General features: G+C 38.3%; 1 protein-coding gene across 4 annotated transcripts in view; it reads right to left on the reverse strand.

The window, feature by feature from the left end:
* GALNT1 (polypeptide N-acetylgalactosaminyltransferase 1) overlaps positions 1-24,779 on the reverse strand; it is a 115,556-nt gene that overhangs the window by 41,553 nt on the left and 49,224 nt on the right. For 2 of the 4 annotated variants that reach the window (XM_057698940.1, XM_057698939.1), the window contains 2 exons: positions 19,480-19,721; positions 11,312-11,486 (listed from right to left, as the gene is read on the reverse strand). In XM_057698940.1, coding sequence (XP_057554923.1) covers positions 11,312-11,486; positions 19,480-19,618 — 314 coding nt within the window. In that variant the 5' untranslated portion in view covers positions 19,619-19,721. Of the gene's footprint in view, positions 1-11,311; positions 11,487-12,507; positions 12,702-19,479; positions 19,722-24,779 lie in introns of those variants that run through there. The other 2 variants (XM_057698942.1, XM_057698943.1) reach the window with 2 other exon arrangements.

Below are 24,779 nucleotides of genomic sequence, written 5' to 3' on the forward strand. Positions count from 1 at the left end.
CTAGGCCAGCGAGTATTCAAAGCACTACAGAGCCTCCCAACAATACCTGCTCCTGTCCTAATAGGACAGATAAGGGTCCCGAGGAACAGAAAGGTCAAGTAACTTACCCAAAGCCACAAAGCCAGTAGGTGGCAGACCCAGACTTTGCCAGTATCAAGACATTAATGAGAAATTCATCTGGATACAATTCAAAAAAGGAGAAAAAATAAGAGTGTAGATTAAGAAGCTCTAGTATATGCACAGGAGCAGTTTCAGAAGAACAGATTGGAGGGAACTGTGACACAGCAGAATTTGAGATTACAACTAGAAATGCCCTAGAAGTGAAGAAGAACATGAATGCTCAGGTCAAAAGTACACTATGTACACTGAGCATGTAGATAAATTCACACCTTGACAGACATTACAACATGCCCGTATCTCACCACTAAAGGAATAAAAATAAAACATGAAGCTCCCAAACCAAGAGAGAGGAAAACATGAATACTAACAATTTTATTTGGGAGATTGGGATTGCCATATATACATTACTAATAAGAAAAAAATATCAAATTGTAAAAAAAAATTTTTATCAATTGAAACTGTATCAATGAGCAATGCAGGAAAAGAAAAAAAAAAAGACAGTAAACAGAAAACAGGATTTATTAGATTGAACTTTGTAAAGCTTTCATTTCCACAGGTCAAAAAATGAATATCAATTTCATATGGTTCAACCTAAAAGAAGTCTAAATACATCAGTAATCACAATATATATGCGTCAAACTCAACTATTAAAAACAAAGATTATTAGAGTAATTTAAAAATATAAAATTCAGCCATTTAGTAGAGATACACCTAAAACAAAATCATACAGGTGGCTGAAAGTGAAAAAAAAAAATTATACAAAAAGAAAAAAGACATACCAGGAAAATGTTAGACTAAAAGTGATGTAACAATATCAAAATCAGGCGGAAGAAAGTCAATAAAAATACAACGAACACTGAGTTTAAAAAATACACCTGTGCGCGTGCACGCGCGCGCACACGCACACTCTAAACTGTCTTAAATGCATCCAGCAACTCAGCCTTGAAAAATACACTAATAGAATGAGGGAAACTGTAAACTCCACAATCAAAGTGGGAGTTCTTTTTTGAATACAACTTAATCAGAATCTAACAGAGTATGCACACTAAAACTGAAAAAAAAAAACAAAGGAACAGGCAACCAATGTTTTTTTCAACAGCAGAGGAAACATTAAAAAAAAAAACTGCACACTTTCTAGATCACAAAGGAGGTTTCAACACATCTCAAAAAAGATCATCTTTGGGACTTCCTAGGTGGTGCAGTGGTAAAGAATCCGCCTGCCAGTGCAGGGGACACGGGTTCGAGCCCTGCCCTGCGAAGATTCCACATGCCGCGGAGCAACTAAGCCCGTGCGCCACAGCTATTGAGCCTGTACTCTAGAGCCCATGAGCCACAACTACTGAGCCCATGTGCTGCAAGTATTGAAGCCGACGCGCCTAGGGCCCATGCTCCACAACAAGAGAAGCCACTACAATGAGGAGTCTGCGCACCACAGTGAAGAGTAGCCCCCACTCGCAGCAACTAGAGAAAGCCCGTGTGCAGCAACGAAGACCCAACGCAGCCAATAAATAAATAAAATAAAATAATTAAAAAAAGATCATCTTTATATACAGATGATTAATTTAGGAATCAATAATAAAAAATGAGAAAATCAAAAGACAAAAAGAAATGTACACAGAAATTTTAAAATGTACTTCTAAGTCATCCTGGGTTGAACAGAAATCAAATGGAAATTACGAACTACTTGTAAATGCATTAGGATGAAAGTACTACACATAAAACTAGCAGGATGCACTGACATGATTCACAGATGTAGAGTCTTTAATGAATTTATTAGAAAACAAAAATATTTTAAGTTAACAGGTTAAGTATTTAACTAAGCAAGTGAGAAAACAGACTAAACACAAAATAGAAGAAAAGATAATTACAAAGAAAACAAGTTTTTAAAAACTGGATAAACAAAAGGAAAAGCTACTCCTCTTTTAAAACTTAAAACATTGCAAACCACTAGCAAGACAAGGAGAAAAGAGAAAAGAAACAAATAATAGAAATGAGAATAGATACATAATTATAGATCTAGTGAAAATGTTTTAAAATCATTAGGTACTGAAGATAATGCTATGAGCTAATAACAAAAACCCCAAGCCTTCCAGGTCATCATGAATTACCCAAATTCTAATTGCGATCTGGCTAACTAAAGCTCATCATCTCCAAACCTTTCCACTGTGCTCTCTGGAATTCATGGTTACTGTCACTAACAAAGTTCCCTATATTCACCATCTCTTCTCTGAATATCCCCTTCATCTTCTACACTAATTAAAATATCACCAAGAATACTGCTTCCTGAGTGGTCTTTCAAGAGAAAGCTGGCTTTTCTTCAACATCCCTTGTACCACTGAGTCTGGAGATGGGGGCAAGTATCTCCCTTGTTCCTCACTGCTGTTTCAAGACTGTTTTTCCCTCTTCCCTAAGAAGCCTCATGTCCTTTACAGAAGGTGCTATCAGAAGTTGCCAACCCATGCTTGTTACAGTCATCTGTCACCTTCCCTACCAATTTCATCACTAGTCTTGCAATCATATTCTCAGTCATTTTAACATCCATGCAGTCGATTTTTCAACACTTGGCCTCTCAGATCTTTGCTCTGCTCTGCTCTCCTCCACCATATCTCACCCACCTACTTTCATGCTATACCCTTAGACCACAGCATAACTGATAATTTCCATTTTAAGCATCCCAACCTCTGGTCACCACTGCTCCTTCCACCTCCCATCCCCACTCCTTCCCCCCAACATCCTGGCTAGTTCCAACTCAGTTACTCCAATAATCCCAGATCTTTAGGTTTCAATGAATTGGGATCTCCAGTCCAGGCTCTTCCATCCTTTTACTTTCTGTGACCCTCTTCCTGTTTTCCAAGACTATTATAATCACCACCTTGTATCTTCCTATTCTATGTCACTCACTTGGCAATATCCCAGTCCTAGCTAAATCCAACTTTCTGCTGATTCTGCATCTGCACTAGGGCTGCTGAATATGGCTAAAGAAACATACGAGCATGCTGAATGGTCTCATTTTCAATTTACAAACACAAACCTTAAGCAGGCTCTCAGCACTATCCCAGTATTCCCACTACACTTCCTAGTTAACCCCTTCAACCTGTTCCATATATTCAAAGATTCCCAATCCCTTTCCAACCCTCTCACTCACAGGTGTTAACCTTGTTTCTAATTTCACTAAAAAAACCCACCAGATGAGGATTTCCATACTCCCGTCAACACGCTGGCCATCCTGTAGGCATCTGTGATCACAAACATTGTGCCTTTTCCCCATTACACAATGTCTGAATTATCCTTGTTCCTGTCTGAAGCCAACTACATTCCTTTTTACTTCAATGCTCTTGCTGTAATACTCCCCTCTCAAAGTTTCCCTCAATGCGATCGTTTCTAACAACATACAAACATATTGTACTATACGCCACCTCACAAAAGAAAAAGAAAATGTCTCTCTTGGTTGCCTGATCACCCCAGCTAACTGCCCCATTTTTCTTTTTCCAACAACTACACCTCAAAAGCACTGCTATACTCTCTGTTGCCACTGCTTCCCCTCCCACTTTGTTTCTCCCACTATTTTTCGAGTTGATTTTATATGAAGCACAACAGAGTGCAAAAGACATAAATTTAGAGCGAATGAGTTATCACACAGCAAATGCTCATGTAGTCATGACTCGGGTGAAGAAACAGAACACGGCCAGCACCACGCAAGTTCCTCTTGCTCCTGATATCTTTTCTTTCCTGTCAAAAGCACTATTTCGTTTCTCAGGATGTACCTTTTAGATTCAGCAGATGCCTCTAGATAAAAAGTAGCCTCTAAATTCTAGGCTCATTTCTCTGGGTTTCCAACTTCTCCCAGATTTTGGCTCTGTAATTCTTCATTACCTTCTAAACTGTGCTTTCTAACCTCTGCATGTTTTCAAGTAGATGATCTTTACTTTTTCTAACTCTCTGGATGTTCTCATCTGGAGAGCTGGTCCAGATCACCAAGGCCACCATTACAGAAATTGAAACCCTCCCCATTCTTTTAAATCACGGGCTCATTTCTATCACTCCACACAAACAATTCTGTCCAACAGCCTCCACACACTGAAAACCACTGGTCAATTTAGAGATCTCAACTTACTTCACCTCTCAGCAGCATTTAATAACATAGTTGTCCACTTTCTCCTTGAAACATGACCTCACTGCTCCTTAACCACTTGCTAGCTCTCCCTCATATTCTCAATCTTCAAAGGCTGGAACATCCACCCCCAACCCCTTTTTCACCTCATCCACTCCAGTGGCTGTCAACCAGTCCCAGGTCTTTAAATTCTCTTGTCCCTTAATGATTCCAGCTTCAACCCCTCCCCTGAACGCCAGCACTTTATAAATATGTGCTAACAATTCTTGACTTCTATTCTCATCTTTCTTCTCTCCTTTCCATCTTGGCAAGTATCACTACAATTCAGATAGCTAATTAGGCCTGAATTCTTAACTCCTCCTTTTTTCTTTTACTCCACATCCAACCTGTCAGCATTCTGACAGCTTCAATCTTAAACACATAATCAGAATTTGAAAACTTCCTCACCCGTGCCAGCCTGGTCCAAGCCACTATTACATCTCGCTCAGGCCACTACTATGCTCTGCGTGAATATGCAGAGCAGTACACTCTCTCATCCACTGCACCTGGACAATGTCAACTGCTGACACCACGGTGGGAGCAATTTTTTAAAAAGTCAAATGAAATTAGAAAGTGCATTCCTCTCAACACAATTATTTTGCATCTCTGTGCAACCGAACGTATAATCCATGGTAACAAACACATTTTACGTTACCCTAGAACATACATTCTGAAGCAATGATTAATGAAAACTTTTATTACATGAGATACACTCTGATATGTTCTATTCTATTTCACTAATTAAAATACTAACAGGTATTCACATTGTGTATGAAATACATAAAAAAAAAAACTTGAGGCCTAAGGTCTTCCATATTGATCTCATGATCCATGAATGACTGAAGGGTCATGACCTGCAATTTAGAAAGCACTGTTCCACAGGAAACTGTTACATCCTTGAAGAGAATACATGCTTGTTGAAAAAGGATACTTATAGACATTCTGTAACTGTAAAGTATATACATTTAAGTAAAAGCACAATAGATAAATTATGGTGTATATTCACATAATGGACTTTTACAAAGCAGTAGAATGACCAGCAGAATGTCATTACATGTAATGACATGGCCAAATCTCAAAATCAATGCTTGAACAAAAACAATTTTAAAGCTGCATAAGAATATGTGCATACGCTGTACTAGCATTTGTTGTTAAAAATATGAAACTATATATTATTTAGCTAGGTAGATAATAGATAATAGAAAGAAACATGCAGAGTAATGATAAATGCAAAAATCAGACCTATGGTTAGAGAGAAATGGAATACAATTGGGGAGGGGTATACAAATGGTTTCAACTGTAGCTGTAAAGTTATTGCTAAAAACAAAATATGAAGAGAATATGGCAGCTTGTTAAGATTCAATAGTCAGTGCCTGGTACAAAGCTTTGTTATCTCCTATAGCTTTCTGAATGTTTAGACTATTGCATTCACCAAAATTAATAGCTAAAATAAGGAAAGAGAAAACTATGTTTTCCAAAGAATTTCTGAGAGATCATTAGTGCAAGATGGAAAATGCAAAACAAAAAATACTTCAAGATAAATATTTTAAAGCATATTTTTAAACTACAAATTATCTAGTGTGTCTTTGAGGTAATAGATAAATCAAAAAATCAGGGAATTCACGAAACTAGTATAAGAAAAAAATTTGCATTTCATGAAGCAGGTAGAAATCATACTATAAGAGGACAAAGACAGATACAAAGAGTAATATTTATGTTAGAATATTGTTTTCAAAATTTTATTTAACTGAAACAGAATACATACTAGCCTTAGAACTGCCAATTCCTATTTACAGAATTATAACAAAGTTACTGAAGACACCTGAAAGAATATAAAATTGTAAGTCTTAAAAATTACAAGCAGAGAAACTCCCAGAAGTTTATCAAAATCATCTAAAGACGCTTATCTGACAAGAGAAAATAAACAGAATTCTACTAAATATATGATTTTAACCTGTTTCCAGAATTTAACCTAGCATTAAAAGGAATAGTTAACAAAATGAGAAAAAGAAATAACTTTCAGTGATTAGGTAGAGAAAGAAGGGAATTAAAAGTCAGAGGACCTGGATTTAAACCTGATTCAACTGTCCTGGGCTGCAGCAACCTCTCTGAGGTACGAACAGCAGCCTGACTTATGGGACAGATAATTTTTTAAACCAAAGTTAAAATTATTTTAAAAATTAGAAAGATGAAAATGCTACTGTTATACTAAACATCTCACAAAATATTTCTGTGAATAAAAGTAAATTGCAGGGTTTTGCATGTATATAGTTAAGCCAGAAAATAACGGCAAAGTCTTAGTAATTAAAAATTTAATAAATAGGGACTTCCCTGGTGGCACTGTGGTTAAGAATCCACCTGCCAACGCAGGGGATGTGGGTTCAAGCCCTGGTCTGGGAAGATCCCACATGCGGGGGAGCAACTGAGCCCATGAGCCACAACTACTGAGTCAATGTACCGCAACTACTGAAGCCCAAACACTCTAGGGCCCTCGGGGCCACAAATGCTGAGCCCTCATGCTGCAACTACTGGAGCCCGTGCTCCACAAGAGAAGCCACCGCAATGAGCAGCCTGCATGCTGAAAGTAGCCCCCACTCTCCACAACTAGAGAAAGCCTGCGCAAAGCAATGAAGACCCAACACAGCCAAAAATGAAAATAAATAAAAGTTAAAAATTAAAAAAATTAACAAATTAACAAATAAAAAGTCAAGAGAATAGCTGAAAGACAGCCTAGGATTTCTTCCTGGAAGTAGCACAGAAAGATGAGAAAAGATAAAAATAAAAGGGACTAAGAATCAATGCAAGTAGTCCAAAGCATGGCTAATAGAAGTTTCAATGAGAAAAAAACAGATGGATGGGACATATAACAGGCCTGTCCAATATGTCACAACTTACTTGACTTCAAGGATACTGGTACAAAATGCCTTTAACCTACCAAGCTACAGGGAAGAGAGGGAACAGAGGAACACAAACAATGGCCCCAGCAATCAGCAAAACGCAGACTCAGGGAAGATACAAGATCCTTGAGAGAGAGATCTACCAGCTGCAGTGAGTGCCCCTCATTTGCCTCCTGATACAAACACTATTAAGAAAGGAAAACATATGATGTAACTAGGGAAATTTAAACACAAACTGGATATTTCATGTTATCAAGGAATCACTCAATTTTTTTAGATATGAAAAATGGTATCATGATTTTTCTCTCTTTGCTTTTCTGTTTCTGTTTCATGAGTCCTATCTTTCAGAGACAAATATTGTAATGTTTACAAATGGTATGTCTTTGCCTGAGGTTGGGGAATCTGCTTCTCATCTCAGTCACCTGGCTGATCCCCCAAATCCACAAACCACGTGGGCTTCTCCATAGGGCCATTCCTGTCACGTCAGCTGGCTTACCCCAGAATCAATGATTCAAGCGAGAATAAAAGACCAAATTGGAAACCACGGTGTATTTTATAACCTAATCTGAAAATGACACTCCATCATTTGTACATGATGGTCATATAGACCAACCCTAGTACAACACAGGAACAGACCACACAGAAGTGTAAATACCAGGAGAAGGAGATTGTTGCAGGACACCTTAGTAGGTATAAACGAGGGTATAAAACAGAACTTTTAGCAATTGTTGAAGCAAGGTGATGAATACATTAGAGTTAATACTATTATGTCTATTTCTGTATATGTTTGAAAATTTCCATAATAAAAAGTTTTTCAAAACTTTTTTCTTAAAGGATAAAAGCACAGAGATGGAACAAGAAGGTAAAAAAAAGGCTATTCAGTGGTAGTTGCGACTTTGTGCCACCCCCTGAAGCAGCCCTCTCCCACAGAGACCCAATGGTTGGCCAGAAGGACTGTGTATTAGCAGCTGGACTAGCAATCCAGCACAGAGAGCAGGATGTTTTTCAAGTCTGAGAAGTCCTCATCAAGTCCAAAATGCAGTGCGCAAGCGTATGTATCACACCACTTAAACACTGATCTTCATATCATGAAGTTGTTCACTGTGCAAAAACTAGTGCTTAGAATTTTTTTTTTTTTTTTTGTGGCGCACGGGCTTAGTTACTCCGTGGCATGTGGAGTCTTTCCAGGGCAAGGCTCGAACCCGTGTCCCCTGCATTGGCAGGCGGATTCTTTACCACTGTGCCACCTAGGAAGTCCTAGAATATATTTAATACACTTAAAAGCTACTCATTAATAAAAGTATCTTCAAGAACCATGTAAAACATTCTAAAAAATAAACACAATAAAATGTGTTGGGAGTGGTGATCTATTTAGGGGAATTATTAAAAGCACAAAAATAACTATGATAAACAGCAATAGTTAAGGTTCTTTTTAATGTAGACATCACTGAATTTAACTGTAGACTTGCCTGGGGAGTCTAGCTTTCTTCAACAATTCTTAAATTATTCAGGAAAGCATACAGTTTGTGAAAATTTAAGATTACAGTGAGGCTTCTCTTGACTGGCCTCCACTTAACCAACCTGCTGGATGAACAGACCACCCCCTTCCATGCCCTCAGGTTAACTGTTACATGCACAATACTCCACGGTTACCTTATTATGACTGATTCACAGGCATGGCACGTAATAAACTGTGACTACCTTTGCCTTCTCTGAACAATTTTTTAAAGTTTTCCCTGGAGTTAATGATTGTTTAATTTTTTTCTTGTGATGGTTTTCTATGTACTTGTCACTAATTCAACCCCAAACTCTCCATCATCTAAATCTCTCCAAGACATTCAGCCTTATCAGGTATTACTTCAACATCTCTTTGAAGTCTCTCCTGGTGAGCATTTTCTGAGCTGCTCCCACCCAGGCTGGCTGCCTCTCTGCCTGCACAACTCTCACCCACAGCTGTCCTTGCACCATCTTCCAGAGATTCCCACCATCTCTTGCACGTCAGATCTCCTGTCTTCTACATCCTGTGTCAATCTTTTCCTTGATTTAAGTCCTTGTTTGGTGGAGCATAAGCCAGTAACTTCCCAAGAAAGGCTACGTGGCAGTTCAATGTTTCGAGACCTTGCATTTCTAAAATGTCCTTATTTAACCTGTGCACTTTATTGCTAATTTGGATGGATACAGAATTCTAGGGTGGAAGTTATTTTCTTTTAGAATTTTGCTCCTTTGTTTCCAGCTGCCGCTGAGAAGTTTGAAGATGTTCTGATTAATAATCCTTCAACCGGGATCTGCTTTCTTCTCAAGAGAAACCTATAAGAGGTCGTCTGGGGGGAATGAGCCCCAGTGCTCTGAAAGACACAATGCCCTGTGCGTGCAATCTATTTTCATTTACTGTCCCCCAAACTTGGTGGTCTTTCAATCTGAAACCTGGATAGTCCAGTTCTGGACAATGTGCTGGATAAGTTTTCTCCTTCCCAACTGCCTACCCTTCTCCTCACTTGTCTTGCTGTTCTCTTTGAGACTCCTGTTAATCAAATACTGGCCCTCATTTACAGCCACTTCACTTCCACGTACTTTCACTACTGTCCATCTCTTTGGTCTATTTCCATAGCAGAGCTCCTCCCAACCTGCTCCTGAGTTTTGTTCTGCTTCGTTTAATTCCCAAAAGCTCTTTTTGGTTCTCTCAGTCTATCTTTTGAATAGTATCCTATTCTTGTTTTATGGTTGTAATATGTTTTCTTATTTCATTGGGATTACTAATTACTTCTTTTTAAGTTTTCTTTCCCTTGAAGAGTCAGTCTCTGCTTCCTCCAGGTTGCTTAATGTTTTGAACTGCACTTTCCATGTCTGAGGGGTTCCTATGATGTCTAGTATTCCTTGGTTATCTATTACTATAAATGGAAGCTCAAGACAACTGAATGTAAGCTCTGAATATGTGAGGGAGGCTTACTGACTAGGAGTCTCCTCCACTGGAGCCATCAGGCTATGCTATTAAACTGGACAATCTCCAATGTCAAATTCTGCAGTTGCTTTGTGTTTCTCTAGGGCTAGTTCAATTCTTTAAAAAAAGATCCTCCAAACTCTTGCCTGGAGGGATAAAGCCTGGCTGCTGGCACTAATAGAAGGCAAGGTGGCTAGAGGTCCCAACAGCCAGAATGTATATGTCCACTTGGTCTACCTTTCTCTGTCCAGTTCCCTTGCTTTTAGCTGTTGTCCTCTAGTCCAGATAGCTTATATCACCTTCTGCACAGAGCACAACTGGACCTTATATTGCTGGTAGGAGTGTAAGCTGGTACAACAATCTTGGAAAAATGTCTGGCAACACACGCTACAGCTACTTAAGTACATACCCCAATTCCTTCCCGTAATACATACACCAAATAGAAATGAGAGCTTAAGTCCTCCTAAAAATGTGTACAGAAATGTCACAATAGCTTTATTCATAATAATCAAAAAGTGGAAACAACCCAAATATCTATTGATGTGTAAATAAATTATGGTATATTCATATAGCAAAACACCACATTGCAGTGGAGAACAGTAAGTTTCTGATATACGCAACAATATGGATCTCAAAGACACCAGAGAATATAAACAGTATGGATCCATTTATAAAAAGTTCAAAGAAAGACAAAGCTAATCTATGTTTAGGGATCAGAACAATGGCTGCCCCTGAGGGGTGGGAGTACTGACTGGAAAGGAACATAGGAGAACTTTCAGGGGTGATGGAACTGTTCTATAACTTGATTTGGATGATGGCTAGACAGGTACATACATATGTAAAAACTCAGTAATCTATATGCTTATGACTATATACTTCACTGTTTTAAGTTACACATGGCTTAAAGGAATCTTTAAATAAATGAACTAAATAAATGTTTTGGTAATAATGAAGTTTGAAATCTCTACTAATCTATCAAAATAAACAATTATCTTCCAAATCCTAAAATACATAGTCTCAACGATCACTAGAACTTAACAAATTATTTTATCAGCATTTAATTATATCTTAAGTTGGGGGGTAAGCAGTAACTTAGTGATGTAATATTCACTTTAAGAACAGTCAAAACTAAATGCAATTTACTGGGAATTCAGAACATACTTTTCATTCAAATTAAATACTATCAGGACCACACTAGGTACTTACCCTTCTAGCCTAACATCTGGTAAAGATCTGTTGAGTGCAATCATCTCACTTGCCATTAAATTGAACTGATTGATTTTAAACATCTCTTTCATCTTTTCTTGATCCTCTTTAGGAATGACGACTGGTTTCCCCATCTCTCCGGGACCTTCATGAGGCTTTTGTACTGGCTCTAAAACTAAGAATAAAGAATAAACTTAACTAACATCAATTTTATAGCAATTGATTCATGTTTCTGCTGAATAACATTTGAGTTTAAACTATGCTCCCAACAACCAGAACCATTTCTGAGCTCAACCGCTCCCAGTCTGTGACACGCCCTAAGGGCTGCCCTGCCCTCCACTTCCACGCCTTGTCCTGACTCAAGACATCCTCACCTTGCACCACTCACCTGAATCACTGCATGGCATGGTACTCCCATCTCAAATACCGTTAGGACATGAACCTCCCTAAAGCACAGCCTTCATTGTGTTATTTCCATGGTCTCCTGGAGTCCAGTCTCTTTAACAGGGAATTTAATCTAACTTTCCAAACCTACCACCTGCTGGGCTCTCCACCTCCCACCCCCTTGATCCACTTCCTCCAGTCAAACAGCACCTGCCACTTTCCTAAATGTTTCTCATGTCTTCCTGTGTTGGTGCCCTTGCTCACACTGGCATGTCTTTCCCACCTCTACATCTGCAATACCGAACCCACACTTATCCTTCGAGGCTCAGCTAAAACAGCTTCTCTCCTGCAGCTTTTCTCTCTAGAGTGACCGTTTACTACTCTTGACAACCACATCATTCCAGCCCAGGCTCTCTGTCTCTAATCAATAGCTTTCTTATTATGACTGCTAAACCTGCTAGTGACACCCTCCCCTAACTAGATTATAATCTCTTTTTTAGCTGGAGTTTCTTGTTCATTCATGTACCTTCTGTAGAGTTTAGCAGTGTTTTATAGGCATTTGATAACTATATGCTAAATTAATATGTAAAAGTGTTATTCAAAGTAAATCAAAATGAAATCCTGGAATTGACAACAGTAGACATTATAATAAGCATTATGCAAGGTGGGGTATCAAGAAATAAAATTCTGATCAGAAGTAATGTAATCTCTTAACATACCGCTGTCCCTTAGTGTCCATGGGGGACTGGTCCCAAGACACCCCCCAGCCCGTCCTGTGGATACCAAAATCCACAGACGCGCAAATCCCTTACATGAAAACGTGTGGACGGTCAGCCCTCCGCATAACCCACGGATATGGAGGACTGGCTCTGTTAGTAAAAAGAGTAGTCTTCCTGATCAGCAATTCCCAAATCTTGTTCCTTGTTATATACTTTCGAGATGTTAAAAAGTTTTCCATGTTCTAGAACATATTAAATTTAAAAAAGAACGGTGTTAAACTTCCCACCTAAAAGGAATGGGTAGAGAATGAGGTGAGGATAAGAATGGGATGAAAACATGTGTTTTGCACATTACTTGCTTAGTTTTAAAGCTGAAAGCTCTATTCTCCTGCAGTTTGTTTTTTAGGCATCCCCCAAAAGTCTCTGGACAGAAATGAAGACATCAAGGCAGTAGACAAACCAGATTTCTTCAGCCAGGCTTCATCTGCCCAAGAATAGCTCTGGGTGGTAAAGCTGACCTACGGAGTAACTGTTCAGATGCGGTACAAAGCAACCTACCAATAACAGAGCTGCAGAATATTATTCACTGTGTCTTCAACTACTCTGTCTAGAATATTAAAATCTATTTTAGAGAACTATCAAGGAAAAAAATTGTGTATAATAACTTTCCCCATACTCAGAATGAACTGTGATTTCAGGAAGTTAAAATATTTGGAAATAACTTTAAAAATTATAGGAAACTCTTGTAACACAATTTTTTAAAAACAAATCCTGCCTAATGTTTTCCGAGTGAGCTATTTAAACATAAGAATTTTTTAAAAATTCTCAGCACCAGGTGTAATAAAAACTATAAGTACGGAAGTATAATGTCCATATAAGCTTTTAAAACTTCAAAAATCATGCAACATAAAACTCTCAGAGTCAATTCTTACGTACCTGTCTCTGAAAACAAAGAGCAATGAATAGATTTGGGGGTTGGGGCATTCAGGGGCCAATGTAAAGCAGCAGAGTTCTGGAGGTGACGGTACCTTTTATGCATGGCACAAACAACATGAGAGTAGGTGGGAGACATCTAGTGGCCCTGATTATAAATATCCTTCAGTTACCTGTGCCCTATTTTAGCATAAGATGATGCTTTAAAGAAAAGTTAAAATGGAAACATTTCACACTGCTCAGTTTTTTAATTGAGTATTAAGTTATACAGAACACCATCTATAACACATTTTTGCTGGCAGAGTGGTGGGGATAGGGTAGATCCTGAATCTGATCAAGTCTCTGGACGTACCTGCCAATTCAGAGGAAATATAGGGGACAGAGGACATGATGAAAAAACATTAAAGGGATGCGAATCCTGAAGGTGGGAAACTGGAGAAAACAAAAAACCCAATTTCTTCTTCAAAAACAACCAAAAAAGGAGAGTGGAGAGGACAAAAAGAAATTGTTATCCATGTATCTATGCCACAAGACTAGCTTTCAGTTGAAAACTGCTGAAGCCAGATGCTGGGTATACAGAAAATCAGTTTTCTATTTTCTCCACTTTTGTTCATGTTTGAAATTTTCCATGAGGATTGGGGGAGAATGGAGAAGCACTCCCAAAATTATTACTGTAAAAACTAGTAAGTATAAAACTGATTGCTAATGGCCTAAGAGACTGAATGACCAGAAAGTTAAAATCCTGCCCCATCATGGTGAAGTAAAACTCTAGCTTTGGGGTCTTGAAGAATTGGGCAAAATTGCACAACATATAAAATCCTCCTGGCTGCAATATTTTACAAATTTGATCACCTGGTACTTATTAATCTGAATATCTAGTATAATACCCACATTACATACGTTAACCTATACACATGAGATTTCAGAGCCACATTTAAAATAACCATTAATCAAAAGTTATATGACTACTGCATGACTTACAGAATCCACCACAATAATCTAATTGAGAAATTATAACATCCTGAAGAATTACATGAACCAGTAACCTAATTTTCTTTGGCAAAGATGCCAGGATAAAATGCAACTAGTTAGTGAATATTTTTACTACAAATGCACTTGCATTATTAAAAAGCAACTAACAAAAAAGATAGTAAACATCAACTTTCCTTGTATTCTACTTACAGTCTTTCATGTAAATTAAAAAAGGGTTCAGTGACACTTGTTTGAAAGCAACTGAAATGGATTTGGATATTACCATTTCCTTAACTAAAAAAAAAACTTTCCTTGGCATAAAATTTTACATGCAGATAATTTCTAAGAAGCAAATCAACTTTAACAAGGGAGTGACTAAGGTGTTATTATTCCAAAGTATTACGTGAGAACAAACATCTTATTACATACTTCAGTTAAACTTCATTTGCATGACAATATAAAGAAGTTTCATGTTTTAGAAAATTTAATTTTCAAAACAACTACAGGTGCACTCTGTCACCAAATAAGATTCACATATACAAACCACATGATATACCTTTGAATGTGCTTTATTAAATCTTAAAAATTTCTAGTTTGTATTTTTCTCATGGAAGCAGAATAAAGAGGTATAAAGTTACATGATACCCATTTGGGGAAGAAGGGGAAAGCTAAAATTATTTCTCCCAAACAATTTTCTTATCTTATTATACAATTATACAATTATCATCTTTACTATTTTTATGCACTATATTTCACTATTCCAAAATATTTTTTCCCATATTTTAACATATCTGAAATTGGGATGTGGCTTACAATGGTAACTGAAATGTTTTTGCTTTCTTAGCATTATATAAAATAACAACTATTCTATAAACAAAGCAAATTACCTGATTTTTTAACACCAAAATATTATTGTATATAACAAAATTCATTGATAACTCTCTGCTACCTCAACACCTGTCAGTTTCAACCCTCATTCCAATTTTATATTTAATTCATTTGTAATGTGTTCAAAAATATTCCTAAGACATAACCCACGCTAACCTTGTTTTTCCAAAGGGAATCTAATCTAATTCTCTAGCAACAGAAGAATTTTGCTATTCTCAGTCTGGGGTATAAAATACAAGTATAAAACTATGAGAGAGAACTGCTCACAAAATAAAACAAAACAACCCTATGTAATCACCAAAGACTGGCCTGCTGTTACCTGACATAGGCAAGTAACAAATAAATGTAAGAATGCTAGAAAACTAAATATATCAGTGATAATCTTATAAGCATTACCATAAGGATAATGAATCCATTCTGCTTAAAAAACAGGACACCTTTCTGCACACAATATAAAATACTGTATAAAGTATATAGTATATAAAGTATATAGCATGTAAATCATATAGTATAAAGAACAGAATTTGGTAAATTTCACCAAATTGGCACTGTAAAGCAGCTCAGAGAAGTTCAGAAATGAGGTCTTTACAATACTGACACAATTGCTCTGGAGTGTCATATCTGCTCATTGTTTTTTTGCTTTTTTGTTTTGATTTGGTTTTTCAAATGCCATAGAAAATGAATATCCTGGAGACCTTATGTGTTCTATCAAAAGAGACCTACACTCTTCTAGGCCACTGACTGTACTTGCTAACTCCACTACGAAGGTCCACATCCTTGGTGCCATCAACCTATCAACCCTCTGCAACACCTTTAGCAAAAGAGCTCTCCAGGGGCACCACAGTTCCTCAGCAGCCTTACGGAGAGTAGAGAGCCTTAACAACTGTAGAGTTCTGACGCTACCTGGGACCTCTCAGCGCCCACTGCACTGAAACTTTACATCAGAGCAGATTTTTCCAACTGCTCTTGCTTAGCATCAACTGTCCCCCTTCCCTAAGTCATGTCCCCACGCTTCCCCTCAACCCCTTAAGGCTACCTGGAACACAGCTTGAAAAATGCATTCTTAGGGCCGCATCTGGAAAAGCTGGCTTCTCAAAGTCTCTCCCTTCAGCTATGAACTCACCTCCGGGCTTCCTGCTCAGTGCTTCTCTCACCCTGCCGCGGCTCACCTCCTTCTCAGTCTGTCCCACTCAACACCCTGATGTCCCCAGGCCATTATAAAGCTTCTACACCGTCTCGTCTCTTCAAAAGAGGCCCCCATCTACCAGACTTAAGTCTGGCTCTCCCCTGGAGTCCACTAACCCTAAACACTGTTAGTTCTCCCTCTCTCAGGAGGTAACGATGCTGTCTCATAGCTCCAAATTGTTACTTTCAGATATTTCTCCTTTAGGTTGTACTTTTGTACTTTGTATAAAAGCTACTCCTTTTCTTTGATGCTCATGCTACTAGTGGTTTTCAAAACTGTATTAACCTTAGAAACCTCATCAAGGATAATCCTTTTCTTACAGTTGATACAACCCTGTCTCATCTGCTGAGAATTTGCTCTTTCAAGTATTACTTCATTCCTTTATATTTTAAACCTCTCTCTCAACATACACAAAAAATACATAAATACATACATACATAGAAAACCAACTTTGGCTCCATTCCTTTAACTACTGAACTATCTCTCTGTGTCAAAGCTTCCTAAAAGAATAAGCTACACACCAGTAATACCAAATCTACTGGCACTGAAATGGCATTTGCTACGGTCACAAGAAACCCCGTTAGGAAACACATCAGAACCACTTCTTTATCTCAGGTAAAACCTCTGAATGAACGTCGTTCCTGGACTTCCATGACCCCACTCGCTCTGGCTTCTCCCCCTACTCTAACTTCCAGAAGCCTTATTTCCCTTTACGGACCCTCCATGATCCTCTCCAACATGGGCCTGTCTCCTCCAACCTCCACACACCTGTGGAGCACCCCCACTCCCAAAGTGCTCCACCCCAGTCACTCTCTGCTGCACTACATCCCTCCCAGCACCTCAGCGTTAAACTCTCCAAATGTGACTCATCCTTTCGCCTTCTCACCAAGGCCACTCCACCTCCGTGGGCCCCACCTCTTATCAATTCATCCAAAGAGGGAGACCTGAGAGTCATCTTAGACTCTTCACTTTCCTTTATGACCAACATTCAGTGACTCCCCATGCTCATGTAGACTCCACTGTTTACAAACTTCTCATATATTTTATTTCCTCTCCACTTCCAGTTTCATTTTAGTGTAGGCCCAAAGAACTTCTCCAAATTTTCCCAGCAGCCTTACAACCGGTCTCTGCTGTCTCATTTTCTCCTAGCACATCAGCCACATGACCACTAAACTTCCTTCTGAAAGTCTGGATCCCATCAGTTACTTATTCCTTTGTTTAAAATCCCTCAGTGGCATGCTTCACCTACAGGATGAAGTCCAAAACCCTTAGTATGTCATAAAACACCTCTTGTGATGTGGCCTCTGCTAACCTCCCAGCCTGTCCTGTGTTCTTTCCTCACGCTCTCCTATCCATCAACTCTGTTCTCTCACTTGCTTACCTTGCACACGCTTCTCTCCTTTGCTTGGAAGGTGTTGCCCTCATCCATCAAACCTAACAATCACCTGCTCACCCTGATGCTACAGCTTGAGCGCTACTTCCTTGCTGCACCTTCTCAGATGCCCCACGGTGTTCCTTCCTCCTGGTCTTATGCACATCTCTAGTAGGCTGCCTATCAATTCACTATTTCACTATTATTCTTTCTCTCCTATTGGATTGGGAGTTCTCCAAAGGGAGGAACTTTCTTGTATTGTTGAAGTGTGTATCACTAGCAAGTAGCACACTACCCAGCACATATGAGAGTTTAAAAAACATTTGCCAAGTGTGTCTTCACCTACTACAGAGGTCCCAGTCTTTCTCACTTTCGTACCTTTGCATTTAAGACAAAACACCATGAGCTCCCGCTAAAAATGGCAATGAATTAAGGTGGAGTGAGGTCTGTTCCACTTGGGAAGGGAATTATCCTAGTTTCTTACTGGTGAATGGCAATACCTACCCTTTGATTTAAATGTCGACAGAGTTATATCATAGCTCTAACAACAGTTTAGGAGTGTCTTGTCACCCAGCAAACTTACTAAACAGCAGGGCCATAAAGGAAACCAGGAAAGCCAACAAATTAATAGGCAATAAAAATTATGTGGAAGGTGAAAATTAAAAAGTCAGGGGTTAGCCTAGGTATTATGAAATTCCAGTGTTAGCAACTGAGACTAATTTTAGGCAAACTTCCCATGAAATAAACAGAACTGACTACACAATCCCATCTGTAAAAATTATAGTAAGTAGGCACACTTACCAATACAAATAAATAATTTTTAGATGGTAAATTTTAAGGGACCAGGTGCCTTCATTATAAAAGTGCAAAATATTTAAATGTGGCTACATATTCAACTAAAACATTAACCATTTACACGTAATTCCTAAAAACAGAATTACTGTTTAGCCAGATATTCTATAACTAATCACAGAGAGTTCAGAGCCCAGAATAGCTAAATTACTGACTCACAGTGCAAAGTCATTTTCATTTTGTTAAAAAAAAAATAAAAGGCAGCATTTGTTTTTTGGTTTAAACACAGAGAGTCTAAAACTGAATTTTTCAGGTGTCCTCTGCCAAAAACGTCAGCCATTCCAACCTAGCTTCTTCACATTTGTGTTTCCTTCTTTTCCATATCAGATTTGCAGTATTCTCACGGTAGCCCTGATTTTATAGCCTGACCTTCTCATAAGCTCCCCCTAAAAGTGCTAACTGGAGCTATCTACAGCATTAACAAAACCAACTCACCAGACCACATCTACCAAAATGACTTCTTCTGTTAGGACTGAGATGCGAAGGCTGGAGAACTCTCTCTCATACCTGATAATTCAGTTTTAATGCTCTGCTCAGCATTATAACACTAATCTCCTGTACAATTTTGGTAGTTCCAGCTAAGAGATTCCCTTTGTTATTTGGTAATATAACTTCCAGAAAATTAACTACATTTACCACTGAACACACAAATTGAATTTAGCAATTCTATACATGATACTTCAATACTTTCAACTGTTGGAAGAACCCACTGGAGAACTGATGGAAATATCATCATCATACACAGGAAGCCAGGGATTACCATCAATCTAAAAATGTTAAAATTCTATAGTTTCCAAATCAGTTAGTACAAACAAGTGACATATGTATCAAAACAGGTCCATTGTTATAAAACATCACTCACCATCCCCAGCAGGAAGTCCTCTCTCTTTTTTTTCATCACATTTGTTGCATTCACTGAAGTAAAGCAGCAGGAACATATCCAAGAGTACCCAAATCAAGGAGGTGGCTAGGACCACCTTGCAATATGCAAATTTTCTCATGGCACTTTAAGTCAAATGCAAAATTTTAAAATATATATATATAAATATACAAAGATCATGAAAATTATTCCAATCCAGTTTCATCAGAAATCACTTTCATAACCTATAGAAAGAAGAAAGATTAAATAAAAAATTCAGAACTTAAAAAAGAACTGATGGATTAATTTAATATATGCATATGAAATTTTACTATGAAGAATAAGTTTTAAAGTCAGACTTGAAAAAATACTTGTAAAATATATAAAAATTAACAGCATCAAGAACACGCAAATAACTTCTACAAATCAATATACACAATCCAACAGAAAAATGGGTAAAGGATATAAACAAGAAAGGAAACCTGAACAGCCAATAAACTAGTGAAAAAGTGCTCGATTCATTACAATTAGGAAAATGTAAATTAAAACAGTGAGCTACGATCTTATATCCATCAAACACATGGGGCTTAACTGCCTTCTATTCAATTTTTGTATTAAACACTAAAGCAAAAGCTAAGCCATTAACTACCACAGGAGTTTAAGAAACTAGTAATTCCCAGTCCATTTCAACCACTCACATTCAGTTCCCAGGATCCAAGGATTTATATAAGTTCTCCTAGTAGCTGTACTACAGCAGTTAATTGGAGTGATTCTTATCCCTCTGTCCCACTGAATCCCATTCTAAAAAGGCTAGTCACCAGCCGTTCAAAAACAGACTCATGGAAAGTATAATAGAAAAGGGTACCAAAAGATCTGAGCCCTAGTCCTGGCTCTGACAGTAATTTTACAGACTTCCCTGATCTGTTTCTATCCACCCCCCTACCCCAAGCTGTTAAAACATCATGAGAAAATGACTGGAGGAACCCTCATTTGGGATAGCTAGACCAGAAACACTTCTGGCACAGACAGCACTCATCCGGGGGTGGGGGGGTGGGTGGGGTCTGGAGCAGTCCAAGGGACCTCGGAGAGGTAAGGAGTCACCCCACTGAGCTGCTGACACTGATGCTCAAAGACCTGTGTCACTGCTGATCAGCAGACAGATGAGCCAGGTGCATTCAGGGGACTGCGCGGAGGAAACACACACTCGGCACAGGTGCCCCACACTGAAAGCCAATGAGCAGATGCTCTGAAGGGCTGGGCTGATGAGCAGCATAGCAGCTTCTTACACGGGCAGTTTTATGTAGCATGTTATATGGCGGGTAGTAGAGATGTGGACAATCCTGGACAGGACAGAGAGTTTGTCTATGAAAAAGATACAACAGTTCTTTCCTACTTCACAAGGTGGTTAAACAGCAACCTGAAAAGTACTCCAAATACTAAGACTTATAAACGTATTCTTTCTGTTCATTTCTCTGGGGACTTCAATCTCTTGCCTATTGGCCTCCTTTCATCAAACCAACACTCCCTGACTGCACAGTGAGAACAGGGATGCTGTCATACTCTTGACTCAAAATCATCCTTACTCTATATCTGTCTCACATGGTGAGCAACAACTGATAACTCTGGTGACTGGGGTGCAGGGAAGACCAACAGCATTATAATGCACAGTGTCACAGAACAACAGCTCTCTCCAGAGAAGCGAGACATATATTATATAGGTATATATTTCAAGCTGCTTTACGTGAAAGGCTACCTCTTTTGGTCATTGGCAAAGCAAGCAGTCTAACTGCTAGTGCAATAGCTGGGATTTCAAATGTAGCTTTGTGTTCTCTAAAATCTGCTAATTGTTATTTTTTCAATGCTTACAGCCTAGGACACTTAAATATAAATGTTTATAACTCTGTAACCATTCCTATTTAATTTTTCCAAGGCAGCACAATTAGATTCTAAAATTGAAGATGAAATGCAGTGGGTGTGTGTGTATCTGGGAGAGCGGTACAGAGAAAGCAGGAGTTGTAGGGAGAAAGGAGGATAAAGGAGAGGCAGACATCTTTGAGGCCTTGAGTGAGGCAGAGATTCCTTAGATGGTAACAATAAAATGTACAAACCATTTAAAAAGACTGATTTAAAAGTTCAACTTCAAAATTAAAACCTGCTCTTCAAAAGACAGTTAAAAAAATAAAAAACAAGTCACATATTGGGAGAAAACATTTACAAATTACATATCTGATAAATTACTTGTATCCAAACCATATAAAGAACTCCCCAAATTTCTAAAAATCCTAACCCAATACAATGGGCAAAAGGTTTGAACTGTCACTTCACCAAAACAGTGATACAGGTGGCAAAGGAGCACAAGAAAAGATGTTCACCATCATTAGCTATTAGGGAACTGCAAATTAAGACCACAATGAAACACCACTATGCACCAACATAAACAGCTAAAGGAAAATAGAAAACTATCAAGTGTTATCAAGGCACTGCTGCAGCTGGACCTCTAATACATTGCCAGTGGAATGCACAATGGTACAGTCTCTCTGGAAAACAGTTTGGCAGTTTCTTCCCACAAGAATCTGCAATTTCATTCTTAGCTATTAACTTAAGAGAAAGGAAAACGCATGAATACACAAAGGCTTGTACGCAAATGTTTATAGCAACTTAACCATAACCATTAAAATCTAGAAATAATCCAAATGCTCATCACCTGGTGAATGGATAAACAAACTGTGGTACACCAAATAGTGAAATACTACTATCCGGAAATCCAGCAATCAAAAAGAACAAACTCTTGATATATGTGCAATAATACTGATGAATCTCAAACTCTTTATGCTAAATGAAAGTGGTCAGTCACAAAAGGCTGCATACTGTATGTACACCTCATGATTCCATTTATACGAGGCAGAAATCAGATCAGTGGTTGCCAGGGGCTGTGGAAAAGTAGGGGACTGCTCTCAAAGTGCCGTGAAGGAACTTGCGATAATGAAAACATTCTATCTCATGCTTGTGGTGGTGGTGGTCATATGACTACGTCCATTTGTCCAAACTGGTACAACTACACCTATAAGTGTAAATTTTACTGTACACAGATAAATATAGGAGAGGTGAAGTTCCTTCAAAGGAACAATTCCAATCTTAGAAGAGAAACTGTTGTATATTTCTTCAAGTGATACATACCAGAATTTACCCTGGAAGTCATTAAAAGCTCAGTTTTTGTCTCAACCACTGTAGATTAAAACCTTCCAAGTGAAATGCATTCAACTACTTAATTATTTTAGAAGGTATAAAATCTGAATTAATGTCAAAGTATAGTGATCAATTACATCAGTAAAGTTCTGATTCTACCCTACGTGTCATATGCCAAGTTTTTCCAAAGGCTGATCAGTATTTTCTAGTTCTAAATAATTATTTTCTCTTACTCCATATACTTCTAACCAAGGCTCTTCAGAAACTTCGGTCTAAAAAGAGAGTCTCAGCTCAAAAGCAACTTTGGAGAAAACAGAAGCATCATTCTTTTGGACCTAAAACTTCAGACTTCTGAGTATGTTGAGGTGCTTATCTCCCCTCTCCCAAAAACACTGAATTCTCAGGCACCTACTCCTAGAATCACTAATTTTGCATTGTACTGAGCAGACACAGCTATGAGATATGAGACCTTTCAATAGATCTATTCATTTAATTTGTAGCAGGAATTTCTGCCAGAAAAATGAAGACTTTTAAAAAATGATATTTATTCTCTAACATTGCAAGCAGAGCCAAGATTATTTCATTCACTAATTATATATTCCATTTGCTCTATTTCTCAATTAGAATTATAATGAAACCTATTCATTCACACATTATTATTTCATACATTCAAAACACACAAACTCAGTAAATGTAGGGAATGTGCTGAATGCCAGGAATACAAACATAAACAAAATACACCCCCCCCTCCCCTTATGAAGTTTAGAGTTGGGTCCAGGAAAGCAGACCTTAGTCAAACACTCACATAAACATGAAACTTCAATTGTGATAACTGCTTTGGAGGGAGGTACACAGAATTATAAACACCTGTAACAGAGATCTGACTTGATCAAAAAGGCTTTCCTGAGGAAGACATGATGTGAAGAAAAAAATGAGCATTTGGGGCAGTGAGTAGCAAGGATTCTACACCAGGAAGGAGCCCAACACTCAAACGCCAGTGGATCCAAGACAAAAGAGAAAACTGTGATTGAGACAAAGCTGGAGCTGGATAATAGTGGACAGATTCAGGAAGTATTAAGGAACAAACTCAATGGGATTTAAGGATGAGTCAGATGGGGGTAAAGAGGAAGAAATCTGGTTTATACAAGTGGATGCAGAATAGAAACAGGGAGCACTAAAAGAGGACCAATTTTGGGAAAGGAAAAGTTGAGGAAAAACGTAAGTTTGACTTTGGACATGCTGAATATGAGGTACCTCTGATACCCTCAAAGAGATGTTAGCCACAGCTGAGGACATAAAAGTTTGACGCTCAAAGGGGGTTTCTAAGGTAAAAATATACAGATAGAAGCCCCTGCTCTTGTGCAACTTTGTGTGGGCAGCCTTAAAAAAAAAATCTATACACGAAATAATTTTTGTGGAGTGTAATTTCCCTCCTAATGTGTGGGCTGGACTTAGGGACTTGCTTCTTACCAAAAGAATATGGTAGAAGTAATGATGTGTGATTTCAAAGCTAGTCATAAAGCACAGTCCTTCCCAGCTCTCTCAGATCACACACTCTGGGGAAAGCCAGGACCATGTTAGAAGGACACCCAAGCATCCCTATAAAGAATTCCATGTGATGAAAAAGTGAAGCCTCCTGCCAACAACAAGCACACTCTTGCCAGGCATGGATGTGAACCACTTTGGAAGCAGTCCCAGTTAAGCCTTCATCTTGACTGCAACATCATATAAGATCCTGAGTCAATACCACCTTGCTAAGCTACTCCTGCATTCCTGACCCAAAGAAAATAAGAGATAATAGAATGTATGTTGTTTAAAGTCATTAAGTTTTGAGGTAGTTAGGTAGTTCATTGCTTATAAATAGAGAACTTCAACAGAAAACTAGGACTAGAAAGGAAATTCTTTAACTTATAGCAAACATATTTATTTCATGGTGGGATTCCTGATGCATCTCTGTAACATTGTAAATAAGAAGAGTTATGCATCCTCACTTCAATCTGATATTGTACTGGAGGTCTAAGCAATAAGACAAGAAAAGGAATAAGAATTAGGGGATTAAAAAGATACAAAATTATCTGCAGATAGCAAGACTTCTATATAGAAACTCTAAAAGAAAT

Source organism: Hippopotamus amphibius, chromosome 11, assembly GCF_030028045.1.
Source record: "Hippopotamus amphibius kiboko isolate mHipAmp2 chromosome 11, mHipAmp2.hap2, whole genome shotgun sequence".
NCBI lineage: Eukaryota > Metazoa > Chordata > Mammalia > Artiodactyla > Hippopotamidae > Hippopotamus > Hippopotamus amphibius.